Genomic DNA, 16,311 nt, shown 5'->3' on the forward strand with positions numbered 1-16,311 from the left:
TAGGTACATCCATCTCCTACTGCCGATGCCATGTAAAATCAGCTTCTGGTGGTAGTAATGATCTCTATTAGAAGTTGTACTACTACTACTACCCACGACCTGTCTTAGAATATACGGCTAATTGATTAACAAACCTGTAGAGCCTATTATCGAGAACACTGGCGGTGCGTCCACAAAGATATAAAAAAAGATGTTCCTGACGAGTAATTGTAAAACATCATACAACAGATGTTTATAAATTTTTGTCAAAAAATTGCGGTATAATAAATATTTAATATTACAGAGAATTCATTTACGCAATTTCTCATTGTATATAATATTTACTAATGTCTATATTATCTTTGCTCCTACATAAATTTTGCGAAAATGGCGAATTAAAATTATTTTAAAACAACCTGTATTCATATTAATTTATGAGCGAAAACTAAACTTTGCCCTAGTACCTATATAAACGAAGCGATCTGAAGAAAAAAACATTAGTTTAAAGTAAAAAGTGATTGTGGTTAAACTGTAACGAAACTTGTTCAAATTTCTCAGGTAATCATTTTATATTATTCAATTGTATTGAAAAGCTTTTTTTAGTTTTTAAATATAAGCGTGTCGTTAATCCTTAGTTTATCCTTTACGCTTTCATACAATTTACGTAATTATTGATAATAGTGTTAACAAGTATATTTGTGTATATGTTCAATCTCCCGGGTTTAAAGGGCTAGGTATTGGGTCTTAGGCGGCAGCAGCGTCATGTGCGGCTAGATTGCGGAGGTTACCCTCCGTCCAGTCATATACCCACTGATTGACCTAACCTATAACCCACCATGAAACTTAAAATGTATAAAACTGGACCGATCTTATTTAAAGGAACTAGCAAGAATAAAGACAATGTTTTTGGGGGGCTGGGGCATTAAGACATACTGCAAGAAGTGATATGGAGAGGGAATAGATAGTATTGTCTTTGGTTAACATAGCTTTTGCACATTGAAAGAAAACAATTTTTTAACCGGATTAAAGCTATTTGTATTATTATGAATTAAAACCCCAAGACAAACAACCCGCGAAAATAGAGGACACCGTGAGTCATTTCTGCAAAAACCCGTCATCTTTTAGTCGATATCAACTCCGGGGAAATAAATAGAGATAACACAACACTTTTTCTACAGCTGTGATACTTTTGACATTCAACACCTTCAGTCACCGTGACCACGCACGCTGTAAAGCACGCGAAAAGTCGCAATGTAAAAAAATAATTATAAGTTTATAATAATACAAATAGCTTTAATCTGGTTAAAAAATTGTTTTCTTTCAGGGAATCTATGCAGACAAAAAGAGGCTTTACCGTATAACTACAGTAGTCATAAGATTTTTAAGTCACCATCAACTGTGTGCAGGTTTTGTGGTGCATAAGACCGTGCAAATTAAGTAATTGACTTGGAAGCTTTGTGTTATAATAGCTTATAATAATATGTACTGCGGTATTAAGAGAAATTATTTCATCACAACCATTATTAACGCAATCTATATAATCACTGGTTGACTCGGCAAACGTTGTTTTGCCCTGTGAATAATTTCCAGAGAATTTCTTGTGTAGAAAAAAAAATAATTTATTGGAATTGTGTAATGCAATGTATATGATTGAAAGGCATAGACCGCTGTGAACGATGAGGGTATATAAAAATAACAAAACAACCAAATTAATGTTTTTAATTTATTTTATATATATATATATGTGGTATAACACTCTTCATAACACCTACCTATCTAAGTATAGCTAACCAGGTTTCATTTTGACGGACCCAACATTTACAGCCTCGCCGATTTTAAGACTTCTAGAGGAGCAAATGTGGACCCCCATCGTTACCTTCTCTTGGGCAAAGTAAGGGGTAGGATTTCAATGATCAAACACACAAAGGCGACACACTGCAAATAGCAGCTGAAGCACGCAATGTCGCACTTTGTAACATTTTTGATGACGCCAACATCTTCCTATTCATAAAATGCAACAGGGATATGTGCACCGAATGGCCGAGGACAGAAACCCAAGGTCTTTAATAAACTCACAACTTGATGGCAAGAGAAAACCCCATAGACGGAGGCTGCGTTGATGGGATAGATTCGTCAAGGACTTGGAAACAATAGGTGTTCGAAGTTGAATGCAAGAAGCACAAGATAGATTACGATGGCGAAATATACTTACGTGGGCTAAAGCCCAAGTGACTGTACAGCCATTTATGATGATGGCAAGTTTAATCTCTAAAATATTGAACCATTTTTTGACCACATAGGTGTTTAGTATCAATCAATCAATGTCATTTATAATAAAAAATAAGCAGTCTAAACAGTTTGCTGTTTTGTACATGAAGCAATTTTTTCTTCGCAGCGAAATTAATTGTTTTATCTTGAATATTTTTTGGTCCTCAGATATGCGGGAACAAATAGTAATGGCGTCCTCCGTGGACATAGATGAGGTACAGAGACACAGCGATCTAATGGATTCCTGGTGGAGCCCAGATGGTCCACTTTGGGGGTTGCAGCTGTTTAACCAAATCAGGTACATACCATATAATATAATACATGTTACTCGGTTCATATTCTAGCCTACAATTATTCAATAAATAATTAATTAACTATACAGTGCATAACAATTATACTATACAATGCAAGTAGTTGACTAATTTATAATTAAGTAATAATACAAAGTAGATGACTAATTTATAATTAATTAAATTTATTTATTTAATAAATAGAAAGCATGGATAACAATAAAATGAAAATAGCCTTTATTAGAGTACTACAGGATTACATCAAGTCCATGTTTGTCTGTCTGTCTGTCAACTCCTGGACCTCGGGCCGTCACGGGATGGTCAATCGCCTGAAGGGCAGGTCCCGGTGTAGGCGTTTTTTACCCTATTCTGATTTCGACTTTACTTTACCGCGCAAATTTTCTATGGCTTTTAATTTGCCGTTAACTATTGCTATTAGATCAGCCGGATCCGCTGGAACATATCGGGTTCTCCACGGGCCTTTTTTGTCGGAAAGGTGTAATCATTGAAGCTGTTATGCACTAACTAACGGGTTGGGATGAAGTTTAGCCTTATCGAAGTGGCGTGTGGACGCCAACTTCATCAATTAGGCTATTGTAGGGAGCTCAAGGTCACGGTGGAGATCAACGTTACTCATGTAGAAGGGTGCACCGGTCGCTATGCATGGTCGGATACAGGTCTTGTACAGTGTTACCTTGTGTCTCAGGATCATGTGACACCTTTTATTCAGGAGGAAATACAGGCTAGAGAGGACGAGAGAGGCCTTCTTGCGAACGGCGGCTATGTTCTTATGGAAGTACATGCCTCTATCGAGGGTGACTCCGAGATATTAGACAGAGTTTTCCACGGGATGGCGTGCCCTAACTAGTATAAAAATTTAGAAACATTGTAGTCAACCCTTCTTTATAACAATATATTCGAAGATTTGTAACCCTCCAATGGCGCAGATCGCATGATGGAAACTATAAATCCTGAGCATACAATATACGACTACCGCAAAGGCTGGTTAATTATTAATAAACATCAAAATTGCTAAATATTTATTTTCAGAATACCATTCATGGCAGAAGAACTAGCTTCAAGCGGTAAAAATCTTTCGTCGAAACCTTTAATGGGCAAAAAGGTTTTAGAAGTCGGGTGCGGTGGCGGCCTCGTTACGGAGGTAACATTTTACATAATTTGATTACAGGTCGATCCAAATCAGCCGACAAGGACGGTGTAAACAATAATGAAAAGTAATACGAAATTTATAGAATTGGCTGTTGATTTTAAGAAATTAATTTAAAAAAATTGACTCACATTAAAATTTTATGAGTGTTGTATTATGCAAACATGATATCGAAATTATATATTTGAAGGTCATGCTTCTATCATCGTTTCATCCATCCAAGTAAACAATATTATAATGATCATTATTATACAGGTAAAAGCTAAATTTTACCAAGCGGGTTTCATTAAATTTACTTAAGGACAAACATATCATATTAAATAACAATTTTAATATGATGTGCTTTGCATTATAACCTGCGATATATTTTAGGAGTTTGCCAAACTTGGCGCCGAGGTGACGGGAGTGGATCCTAGTCCTGTCTTAATAAATCTAGCCAAGGAACATAGTAAGGTCGACGAAAGGGTTGCTGCCAATAAACCCACATATCTCAACACTACTATTGAGGTAAATTATGAAAATATTGTTTATGATCTTAACACAAGAAAATATTAAAAAAAACATAAATCTAAACATAAAAGCGGTTTTTTAGATTCAAAATAAAATTCATCATATATTTTTTTAGGAACATTCAAAACTCTTCCCAAACCACTATGACGCTGTAATAGCGTCGGAGGTGGTGGAACATGTGGCCAATGTAAACGTCTTTCTAGAGAGCTGCGTAGCGGCTCTCAAACCGGGTGGAAAAATGTTTATCACGTCCCCAACCAGAACTCGCCTGGGACAATTCTTAGTGATGGTTTTGGGGGCGCTGATGATCATACCAAGACATCTTATGACCTATTCTAAATTCACGAAGCCTGATGAAATCTCAGCCATATTGGAGAAAAGTAAGCTTCAGAATATTTTTAGACAGCTTATTTTTAGACATTTATTTTATGAAGATGAATTAGTTTAGTTCAACACGCTTCACTCAGGAATTACTGGTTGAATTACATAATGGCGACGAATATAATGCGGGTGAGCTAGCAAAGCTAGTTAAAAAACGTTTCATGATTTAAAAAGTAATCTTTTTGTTCTTGCAGATAAATGTCGAGTGGATAAAGTGAAGGGTTTGTTCTATTTGCCTCTCATAAACAAGGTGTTTTGGGTGTTCTTCAATACAGTGTGGTATGCAATGGCAGCCACTAAACAAGGACATGCAACTTAATTATAAAATTCATCGGAATATTTTTTTTATTGTGAGACCGACTTTTGATTTTTATCATTTGCAAACGTCTCAGTGTCATATTTTAATTAAATAAACTATATGTGTAATTGTATTGTTTTCTTATAGCTGAATATAAATATAATGATAAATTACTCATTAATAAACAAATAAATACTAAAAAATAAATTATTAATTAGTAGATGTGAGCTCTAATAAGAATAAGTTAAATAAATAAGGTTCGACCTTTTTTGATACTGATTTAAAATAATTATTCCATTAGAATATTGAAACTGTGAAGTAGAAGCGGTCTCGGTCATTAAATTTAGACTTTTAAAAACTTCTTCAAAACGCTACTGGTATAGTAAGGTCTAACCCTACAAATTAGTTACATCACTTAAGTGATCGCCCCAATCACAATAAGTGGATTACCACTTATAGGAGATAGTGACTGTAATGTACAATCTTAGCACTTTGACAAAATACGTAATTCAATTAAAACAGTGAATACATAATTTAGGGTTTTAATAAAGGTTGAAAGAGGCTGTTATACAAGTAAAATAATTTTACACGTATACTTCATATACTAATTCTAATTAATATGAAGCATGATGAGAACGAATCTTAATGCTTACGAATTGTATAACGTCAAAAGTGAAGATTGAACCTTGAAAAATAGGACACAATAAATTCCTTAACTTGTGTCACTACTGTTTAACTTTTACAGGATGTTAAGAAGGGAGAAATAAAAACATTACATCAAGCATCATCAAGGATAGATAAATTTTACGTTTTTTTTATTATATTTAATCTCAAGAGACATGTTACAATGATGACAACACTTAAGATAACTGTTATAAAAACATATCCATGTGTAAAACAAAAACATGAGGATATGAGAAAGCGCAGCGTTAACCAGATACCTGCATTGAATTATTTTTTATCACAGTTTATGAATAATAATAGTCTTGTGGCCAAGACCCATACTAAGTTTCATACTAGGGACAGTTAGAATGGGTCTTGACATTATTACATTGGAAGTACCGATTCTTTTCTATAAATAGTAGTAGTTTTATATAAAAAGATAATCAAGGGCACTCCAACCTTTTTTAAGTCTGGGCCTCAGATTTCTGTATCTGTTTCAAGATCATTTGTTAATCTAATAGGCAAGTAGGTGCAGTCTTATGTGCCTGTCGCACGCCGTCGACTTTTTGGGTCTTAGGCAAGCCGGTTTCCTCACGATGTTTTCCTTCACCGTTCGAGCGAGTGTTAAGTGAGCGCATAGAAAGAAAATCCATTATTGCACAACCGGAAATCGAATTTACGACCTCAGGGATGGAAGTCGCACGTTGAAGCCACTAGGCCAACACTGCTTAGTAGTTTTTTATAGGTAATTATTACTTTTCATTTCTAAGACGTGCCGGTTGGTTTTGTTTAAAATATAACCATTTTAAATCTAAAACATTCCATCGTATTGTATCTCTACTTAACTAACTTATACTTTACTTTATTTCTCAATATTTACAAAAATAAATATTACGTAGACTTAGAATCGATTAATATGAAACAATAGCTTGAATAGTCAAAACTTTTTAAAATGAGTATTCAGAGTAACACCGATAATCTTTAACATCCTTTAACGAAAAACGGTGTTTCAATTTCGATTGTATTTCAATATCCGGAACGCTGATTTTGCAATCTTGTGAACGAGCCGTACACTGACTTTTAATTGCAACATGCGAGACACTGACCGGAACTTCAATGTTCAGTTTTTGTACCGCTTGATCCCAAGTTAGCGACATCATATCTGACTAATATAAATGTAATGATGTACACGTTAAGGGGTCCCTTTTCTCTCTTTGTGGTTGGTTGTCTATAAACTGTTCAATAAAGATGTATTTTGTACATGATATTTGATGATGCTATTATAGTAAAAATCCTTTTATATTCTTGCCTCATTAAACATAGTTTGAATTTTATATTAAATCAATGTTACGAGTTTAAAATAATGTTCAATACATCAAAACGTTGCCAATTATCGTTTGAAGTACAATACATAATTCAGTGGGAAACTTTGCGGCTCCGTATGATTTGCGCAAAGTGAAACAGTTACTGAAAGTTACACAACTTTTCTAAAAATTTTAGAGTTGTTTGGGAAGTTTCAAACATTTCTTATATTTTTAGAAAATATGTTTCAAAATACAGCTTTAAATATGCTTGTTAAGATGTTGTTTTTTATACATAGATTGCACAAAATTTTACGTAATTTAACTACAAGCACTCTCATTCTAGGATCGGATATTGTACGTGTAATTAAATTTTTAAATTTATCTTGTTTATCACAACGTTCCTGTTAACGACTTAAGCCCCCTGTAAAACCCCAAGAATGATAACAGGAGAAAATCCAGAATATTCTATTTTATTTACAAAACCTTGCCATTTAATATGACAAGCGTGTAAAGGCAAATATATCACAAAGAAAAAATAATATTTCAAAGTTTAAATCAACTACACCCATCACAGCATATGAAGCTACAAGTTGATTAACGTCATCTCTTAATACCTTTCATAGCCAGTGCGCAATATATTTACGATAAACTATTTATGCGTCAGTAACTTGATCAAGGATAACACTTTACACAATATTACTTGCTCGGACATAACGATCGACATTCATCCACTGTCCAGCCCCCACCCCCTCGATCCCACATGCCTCCCAACCTGAGATAATACGATAGTCTTCATTTGTCTACAGAGATTGCATTGAGAAGAAACATGAACCACTGCACGTGTAAATTATTTTTTATTACCATGACAAAAAATATTTCGTGCAGAGCGCAATTAAGGCTAAATTTATTTTCGAATTAATACATATTCTTATTGTAAATTGACGCATTTAGAAACCTTACAGCCATTTAAGTAGTCCAATCTTTAAAAGAAAGAGAGGACTTTCTTCGGAGAAAACTTATCGTCTACAACATTAATCACATTTTGAAGATAAGTAGTACTTACATTTAATACAATTCGTACATTTAAATTTTTTATAATTATAGTCATAATAATTGTACATCTCGCTATCACAATATTATCAAAAGGAAAAGAAAAGAAGACTATTCGTCTTCTTCCTCAAGTAAATAGGTAGGTTATACACAAAGCCGCTATGGTAAAAATAAAACCATAGACACCTAGAAGCAATAGGGTTTTTAGGATTTCTTTTATCACATAGCGCGGTTTAACTAAAAGCGATTAGGAATAGAGGCGATATCCCGATCCCGTAGTGTACGTTAAAGTCTGCGGCCTCTCGACTGGGATTCAATTCGAATGCAGATGCTTCACCAGCTTTCAAATAGCTACGTGATTTCTCGTTCCATTTTTGAAATATTTTCTGGCTTTTCTTAATTTTTAGAAAAGTTAGCAACATAGATTAAACTCTGAATATATTTAAATAAAACCTTGAAAAAATGCACAATATATAAATCTTTTATTCTAAAAATAATGAAATTGGTTCTTATAATGTAATTAAAACCATATAATGAAGAGTCTACTTTCTTTAATATTGTAAAATCTGTAAATATTGTAGTCTGTGCATCCTTATAGTAGTTTATTTAACTTTTAAGTATTCCTGGTTATGAACACTTTTATATTGCTATTAATTGTGATCAATTGGCATGGAACCTAATAAATCAATGAGCCTAACAAATGTATAATGGGCGTCAAAATTAGAATATATTATGTAGAATACTTAGATAAGTATACTAGACCATACTATCTCTATGATTAAATTTAATGATGAAGAGTTCTACAAAATTACCCATCGACAATACTTTAGGGTCGTAATGAATGTCCTTTGGTTATTACGTTGAATAGATCTCTGAGTAAATTATAAGTAACTTAATATCTACGAGCAGTCCCTAATTTAACACGTTTTAATCGAATGGGACAATAATATCAAAGGGTACGTGGAACTGTATGGAAGAAGCCATACCAACGCAGGTCTAATTACGAACGTCACTATTTCCTAAATTCCAAGCCAGGCTGAAAGAGTAGAAGGCTCGGAATTAGTACTTCTATGTCCTTCATTCATTCAATCGTTAATGTGCTGCGGTATGCGGTAATTAGATATAGCTTCTTATATCGTAGCATATAAACTAGATATAAAACGGGCGGGCTCAACATCTAGTAACTTATCGTATTAAAAGGCCGAAATGTAATATACGCATTTCCAATAGCAAAGGACACTGGCATCAGGTATAAGGTTTCTCTGAGAAACAAATGGTATTAGGTAATATAAAAGATAATTAATTTAATTGTCTTTGATAATGTTTAACTTTTAGCCACAATTATATTTTGGTTTTTTGTGTCTGCGGTCTGATCTAAGTTAGAGAAGTATAAAATTGTTATAATATTATTTGATTGAATTTTAGGCAAACACTTAGTGATTATTCTCTCTACTATGTAAGCTTTATTAGGCCTATAGTTGTAATTAAAGTATTAGTAGTACTTAATAATACAAAGTATCGTGAATCATCGTCTTGCTTTTCGCATCAAAATTCTATTAAAAATTGTTTCAGCTCTCGAATATCTACTGCATTTTTTATCACAAAGCGTCGGGTTTCGCTTATTCCTGCAATTTGAAAAAGCATTTACGACAGGTTTCACGGGATCCTCGTTGGGTATGAGGGTGAGGTGAAGGGGGTTGCCAAGGTAAGAGGCACGATTAAAGTTTCCCCGGTAAAACATCCCGGGCCCGCGCGGCATTCTTCTGACGCACACATGACAAGTTTCCTAGATAAATTGCGCTCTCGGGGATCGCCTGCTATTTATTTAATGTTGCTTATTTTTTGTGTAAAGATGCTTCATTATTTACTTGGATGAGGTGACAGTTTCTGAAATAATAACGCGAAAAATCTTTATGGAACTTCGAGTTAAAATTTCACTTTTATCTTCAGATTACATTGAAATATTTTAATACGTTTTGTGTCACGCGGGCTTTAAATAAAATATAAAAATAAACCTGCCGTTATTTTTTACGTAGAATGCCTAAAGCCGTCTTAAGGGCCTAAGTCTTTATTGACATAAGCGTTGGTTTTAGTCCCGCCCGCCCAAGCAGCCGGAAGGCAGCTGTATCAACAGAGCACATTTCAGCCCGAGTGGACCTCAGCAAACACTGTCGTTTTACTAGGCCATTATTAACACTAGTAACGGTTTCACAGAGAATAAATATTTTCCTTGTTAACCACCTTAAAACATTAATTGTTTGCAACAAAATTAAACTGAAAGTTGATTATATGTTATTGATCCTTTTAGGAAAACTCAACAACTGTCTATCTTGAGCGGTAATTAGGTCCAGGAATTTAAATTAATATATAATTTATTATGTGATATCAGTCATTCCCCAGAGTCCGTGATTAAGTTAATAATAAAACCACACAATCTTCATTATCATTGGCTTCATGTTTGAAAGCTTTAGGAATTATGCTAGTTTAAACAAGATTATTGTACATTAATATCCTATCACGATCATGTGAGTTAGGTAATTACGCGCCACTTGCAGCTACAGCATCGATGAGCTGCTTAAAGTTCTCGTTTAGTCTAACGTGCCGAATACAAGTCAGCTTTAAGTATTCGAGATTTACAATACAAAATTTAATTTTAAATCTTGAATACACAATTTATAGTTTTATAATAAAGCTAGACAAAATTAAAGACGTAATTGCTATGAGCCACACTGTTTTATTTTAATATGTACTTACTAATCTGTTTTTTAAGATTATTTAATCGTAGCGTTTAATGAAGGACTGAGTATGGCTCTAAGACTTTCTTAAAATATTTTTCACATAAGTTAATTAAACAAAAGTACAAATGAATCTTTAATGAATTTCTGCATATGTTTTGATAAATATAAATTTATTGATACATTTAAAGTGAGATATTGTAAGGTGTGATCTTAAGATTCAAAGTCGAAACTTAGCCGTAAATCTCCTATCGGAATTTAAATTCATCTCTTATGTATGGTAAAATTAAAATTATATATGATTCAATTGTATGAATACTATATTTTATTCGGATTAGACGGGTTCGACGCACGAAGTCTTACTACGAGAAAATTACATATTTTTAATAAATATGGCTGGTTAAAATATAAAACATTTACATACAAAACAGTCCCTTTACCTTCATGATGATTATTTTCATGTACAACTTTGCTAAGCAAGTACGAGATCTTAGTCAGATTAGTATATTATATGTCTAGGTCACTCCGGGGACAAGGGAAAAAGACAAAAATCGTAATTGCTACCGAGACCCAATAATCTAATATCGTACATGGTGGCAATCAAGCCACGAGTATATCAAAGGTCTTTCAAGTCAGGCCTCGCGAAAACGCTGGTTTAAAAAATTCTGTGTTACATAAAAAATTTAAAGGTTTATAAAATGTATTTTCTTTTAAATGTGTGAACTCTCCCCTCTTCGTTCTTAAGTAAGACAATGCTATATTGTCAATCTAAGTGATTTATGAGCTCAAGCCGTTTGTCTCAAGTCTCGAGTGTACAGGAACTGGGAGGGCAGGTTGCAAGAACTTGTAACTGTTGGATTATTGGATACAGTAATCGCTCCCTGCGGATACAAACCCAGTCCAACTCACTACAACTTTCTTCTGTGGCACTTCTTAGCAGAAATTACTAATAAGTACTTTAACGGTTCGTTATCAATACGCGTGTTTTATCTACAATGATGACGATAAAAATAAACATGAAAATGTATATGACTTTATCAGAAAGTCGTATACCTACTACTAAAATAATTATATATGTATATATTTCTAATGACCAATGTTGGCGTTTTGGCTTAAGCGTGGCCTTAGCTCCCCCACCCTGAGGTCCTGCGTTTCAACTTTTTTTTCTATGTGCCCGTTTAAGATAATTTTACTGTGAAGGCGAAATTAACGGCGTGTGTTATATTTACGTGCGATCACCTGCTTGCCTATAAAAAAAATCATGCAATAAATAAAAAATCCGAGGCCAAGATTGAAGAAGAGTAGCACCACTGGATTTTTACTTGAAAGTATAAGTTGCAGTTAGGTTGAATAAAATCACTCACACAAAAAGTGTGATAGGTGAAGGATTCATTATAAAGCGGTTCATTTTCAGCTGGCGTCAAATTAAAGAAAAGTTTCCTTTGTAAAAATTGATCTTCTGTTACGATTTAATCAAACCGTATCATTATTTTGACAGGCGTATAAAAAACAGTAAGTAACCTGGGTTACCACTTAACGAATTATTTACATACGTAATTATAATATGCGAGATCTGATTTAGGGTTTATGAGTTTGAAACAAATTGTGCTTGCTTATCTTAATACACAATTGTATTGAAATGAAACTAAGTACTGGTTTAATTAACAGCGTATAAACAACATATGTAATAAAAAAAAACCCTTAGAAAACTATAGTTAAATCATTTATAAGACTAAAATAATGTTTTAGTAGTTCGCCCGACCCGCTAGACGCATCACTTGTCAATTGTCATATTTAATTGTCATTTATCAATTGTCAAAGTCTGCGCAAGTCGCGACGCGATGCGACGTTGAGCATTGCTTTCAATGGTTTGAAATATTAATAAATTATAAAAATAGAGTTTTGTGTTCTACAGCGCGATTTATTTAATTTCAAGACATAAAGTGAATAGGTGAAATGTTGGTGCTCTTCGAAACCCCGGCGGGGTACGCTATCTTTAAGGTGAGCATCACACGTGTTGAATATAACCTCTCCAAGTTACCACTTATCTCAACAATTCAGGTGTTTTTACTATAATATTGCTAAGAACTTTAAAAAAGTAACGTATATTATTTAGGTCTGGGATTATGAACAGTTTAGAATACCCCTTGTGTTGATATTTAGTACTCGACCATAATTAAACATATTCTTCACACAAACAAATAACTGTCCTATTAAATTTAAGTAGATAGTCAATATAATGATAAAACTGTTTTTTTGTAGTTGTTGGACGAGTCAAAATTATCTGAAATTGATAATGTATATCAAGAATTTAACACCCCAGAGGGAGCAGCATCCGTGTAAGTTTATACTTTTTTTTAAATATCTGTTAACCCACATATTACTAAAAAAATTAACTCCATTTATTATATATATATAACCCATAATTTAAAGGTTTTTAAACTAAGTCTTAGACATAAGTTGTTATTTCCTCCTAAACAATTTGCTTCTATAAGATTGAAGTACATAATTATTGTAGACATACTATATATGATATGTAAGTCTAGTTTATGATATTATTTACAGGGTTAAATTAAAGAACTTCATAAAATTTGAAGACACTACTGAAGCTCTTGCAGCAACAACTGCGGCAATCGAAGGAAAGCTTTCTAAGACATTAAAGAAGGCCCTAAAAAAATATGTCTCTAAAGATATTCAAGAACAACTTTTGGTGGGTGATGCTAAGTTGGGTAATGCAATTAGGGAGAAATTTGACTTACAATGTGTTTCAAATAGTAATGTACAAGAGTTGATGAGATGTATTAGATCTCAAATGGATAGTCTTCTTACTGGCTTGCCTAAGAAAGAGATGACAGCTATGGCTCTTGGATTAGCACATTCCCTATCAAGATATAAGTTGAAATTTTCTCCAGACAAAATTGATACCATGATTGTGCAAGCACAATGCCTACTTGATGATTTGGATAAGGAATTAAACAATTATGTAATGAGATGCCGTGAGTGGTATGGTTGGCATTTTCCAGAGCTTGGAAAAATTATAACAGATAATACATTATTTGTGAAAATTGTGAAATTGATGGGTACTCGTGACAATGCCTCAGGAACTGATTTGTCAGATATTCTTCCAGAGGACTTAGAGGAGAAAGTGAAAGAAGCTGCTGAGATTTCTATGGGCACAGAAATATCTGATGATGATATTGTCAATATCCAGAACTTGTGTGATGAAATCATAAACATTACAGATTATAGGACTCATTTAACCGACTACTTGAAGGCTAGAATGATGGCTATGGCACCAAATTTAACAGTTTTGATTGGGGAACATATTGGAGCTAGGTTGATTGCTCATGCAGGTTCCTTAATGAATTTAGCTAAACACCCAGCTTCAACAATACAGATTTTTGGTGCTGAAAAGGCACTTTTTAGAGCATTAAAGACTAAGAAAGATACTCCAAAGTATGGGCTCATATATCATGCTCAGTTAGTTGGCCAGTGTAGCACAAAGAACAAAGGCAAAATGTCTCGAATGTTGGCTGCAAAGGCAGCACTATCAACACGTGTTGATGCATTTGGTGATGATGTGTCTTTTGAACTTGGTGCTGAACATAAAGTAAAGCTAGAGAACAGACTTCGGCTTTTAGAGGAAGGCAACTTAAAAAGGATCAGCGGGACAGCTAAAGCCAAAAGCAAATTTGAAAAATATCATAGTAAAAGGTAAGTTAATTTGCATTATTACTGTTTTATTAAATATTTCACTTGTGATTTTCTTTGGATTAATAATTTTTGATTGATTACCCCTGGTCTTATGCTGCTTTGATATATTTATAATAAGATATTAAGCCAAACATAACCATATAGAAAAGTAGCCTTAACATTGTTATGTCTATACCTTTTACATTTGAATCTCTATATAGTGTACATATTTATTTGAACTATTGTGGCATTGACTTTATTTTAAATCTATGTAGCTTTTATTAATATCTGCTTATAATATCATACTTTAATTAATATATTATTCACAACCTATCTCCACTTAGGTTGGCCTCTAGATTCTTGTTCATATATTATATCTATTTATAAACATATAATATTAAACTACTTAAATAATATTTTCTTTTTTATCTTTTATAAGAATATAAGTTAGTCGTTTGCAATGTGAGTGTGTAAATATGTTTGTAACATTTAAAGTCAACTGTATAAGTGTGACTAACATTCAATGTACCTACTTACTATTTTTTATGAACTTAAATTCAGATTTAGAATTTTGTGGGTTGTTTGTGGTAATAAATTTGTTAAATGTGCATATTATATTGTAGTGAGGTGCATCATTATCCAACTGCGGGAGACAGCACCTTAGGACAGAAACCTATTAAAAGGGAACACTCACCAGATGAACAAGTCTCTACCAAAAAGATCAAGCTGGAAGATGGTGCTGAGGAGGTCAGTATTTGAGTATGACTTTGTTAATTACTTTTATCTGGTATAAATGTTACTAAGAGTTGGTTCCAAGTACTTTCCTTTCCCAGAATTCAAAGTTCAATTTGTAGCATACAAGTTGAATATTTATGTGTTAATATTACTTCTATATTATTATTATCAAATAACTAGCTGTAATTTGAAGTAGCTTAGTATTTTATAATTATTACTTGCAGGTCACACCAAAGAAAAAAGTTAAAGAAGAATCTACCGATGATGTAGATGGTCAGTTGAATGGATCAGTCTCAGAGAAGAAGAAAAAGAAGAAAAAGCAATCCCTTACATCTGATGTCAAAGAGGAACCAGAAGTTAAAGAAGAAATGGATGTAGCAGAAGAGAAGACACCAAAAAGCGAAAAGAAGAAAAAGAAAAAGCAATCTCTGGTTCCAGAAATAAAGGAGGATCCAGACACGGAAGTTAAGGAAGAGATGGACGTAACAGAGCAGAAAACACCTAAAAGCGAAAAGAAGAAAAAGAAGAAGAAGCAGTCAATGTCTGAAGATGCCTAAGTACCTCACCTTTATAGACGAAATTGAAACAGCCAATATAGAAATATTTTTTTGCATTGAAAATTAAGTTTATGTTTGTCTCATTCTCTCATTTTGGTCGAAGAGTCGATTATTACATCTAATGGCTGAAAAGTCAGATCGTTTATTAGCTTTAAGGATAGAAATGTTCTCATTAAGAGATAAAATTACTACTAAGTATAATAAATATAGTTTTATACTTACAATGATTTGTTTTAGTAGAACCCTTTAATTAGTTTTTTGTAAATCCCAGGTAGTGCACATATTAGACACATTTACCTGAATCAGAAGTTCGATCTTATATTCTAAACCTTAAGTAAGTAATTATTTACTGTATCTAATCAAGACTTAATAGATAAAGGTTTCTAACCTAAAACTAAAACTATGAAAGTCCTGAATGATGCCTTCACAACAGGTAACTAAGTTAATGTTGGATAAATTTTATTGTTATTTCTTTTCATATTCACTAGGTAGTTTTATTTCTATAAAAATATAGTTATTAAGTTAATGTATGCTTGCGAAGTTCTACGGAGTAGGCGATAACGATGTAAAAATGTAAATCAATACGATTAAATTACAAATCAATTTATATTTTGCCTTACATTATCGGTAGCTTGCACTCTCTCGGTCACTAATCACTTAGCGAGAGCTCACGATCGCGT

The 16,311-nt window shown here is 33.3% G+C and overlaps 2 protein-coding genes across 2 annotated transcripts; both read left to right on the plus strand.

The window, feature by feature from the left end:
• Positions 1–485: 485 nt before the first annotated feature.
• LOC123708366 (ubiquinone biosynthesis O-methyltransferase, mitochondrial-like) lies at positions 486–5,022 on the plus strand. The gene is made up of 6 exons (XM_045659042.1): positions 486–537; positions 2,416–2,545; positions 3,588–3,699; positions 4,078–4,212; positions 4,331–4,595; positions 4,791–5,022. Exons 2-6 carry the CDS (start codon positions 2,418–2,420, stop codon positions 4,913–4,915), a joined length of 765 nt encoding a protein of 254 aa, XP_045514998.1. The 5' UTR covers positions 486–537; positions 2,416–2,417; the 3' UTR covers positions 4,916–5,022.
• A 7,425-nt stretch (positions 5,023–12,447) lies between these two features.
• LOC123708759 (nucleolar protein 58) lies at positions 12,448–15,855 on the plus strand. The gene is made up of 5 exons (XM_045659625.1): positions 12,448–12,647; positions 12,909–12,985; positions 13,212–14,360; positions 14,963–15,086; positions 15,299–15,855. The coding sequence occupies exons 1-5, from the start codon at positions 12,603–12,605 to the stop codon at positions 15,629–15,631; spliced, it is 1,728 nt and encodes a 575-aa protein (XP_045515581.1). The 5' UTR covers positions 12,448–12,602; the 3' UTR covers positions 15,632–15,855.
• Positions 15,856–16,311: the final 456 nt, after the last annotated feature.

The sequence above is a fragment of the Pieris brassicae genome, chromosome 4 (assembly GCF_905147105.1).
Source record: "Pieris brassicae chromosome 4, ilPieBrab1.1, whole genome shotgun sequence".
NCBI classification, from domain to species: domain Eukaryota; kingdom Metazoa; phylum Arthropoda; class Insecta; order Lepidoptera; family Pieridae; genus Pieris; species Pieris brassicae.

Coding starts and splice junctions, on each gene's coding strand:
- LOC123708366 (XM_045659042.1), top strand. CDS start 2,418: ATGCGGGAACAAATAGTAATGGCGTCCTCCGTGGACATAGATGAGGTA. Junction 2,546..3,587: donor CAGCTGTTTAACCAAATCAG/GTACATACCATA, acceptor ATTTATTTTCAG/AATACCATTCATGGCAGAAG. Junction 3,700..4,077: donor GTGGCGGCCTCGTTACGGAG/GTAACATTTTAC, acceptor GATATATTTTAG/GAGTTTGCCAAACTTGGCGC.
- LOC123708759 (XM_045659625.1), top strand. CDS start 12,603: ATGTTGGTGCTCTTCGAAACCCCGGCGGGGTACGCTATCTTTAAG. Junction 12,986..13,211: donor CCAGAGGGAGCAGCATCCGT/GTAAGTTTATAC, acceptor TATTATTTACAG/GGTTAAATTAAAGAACTTCA. Junction 14,361..14,962: donor GAAAAATATCATAGTAAAAG/GTAAGTTAATTT, acceptor ATTATATTGTAG/TGAGGTGCATCATTATCCAA.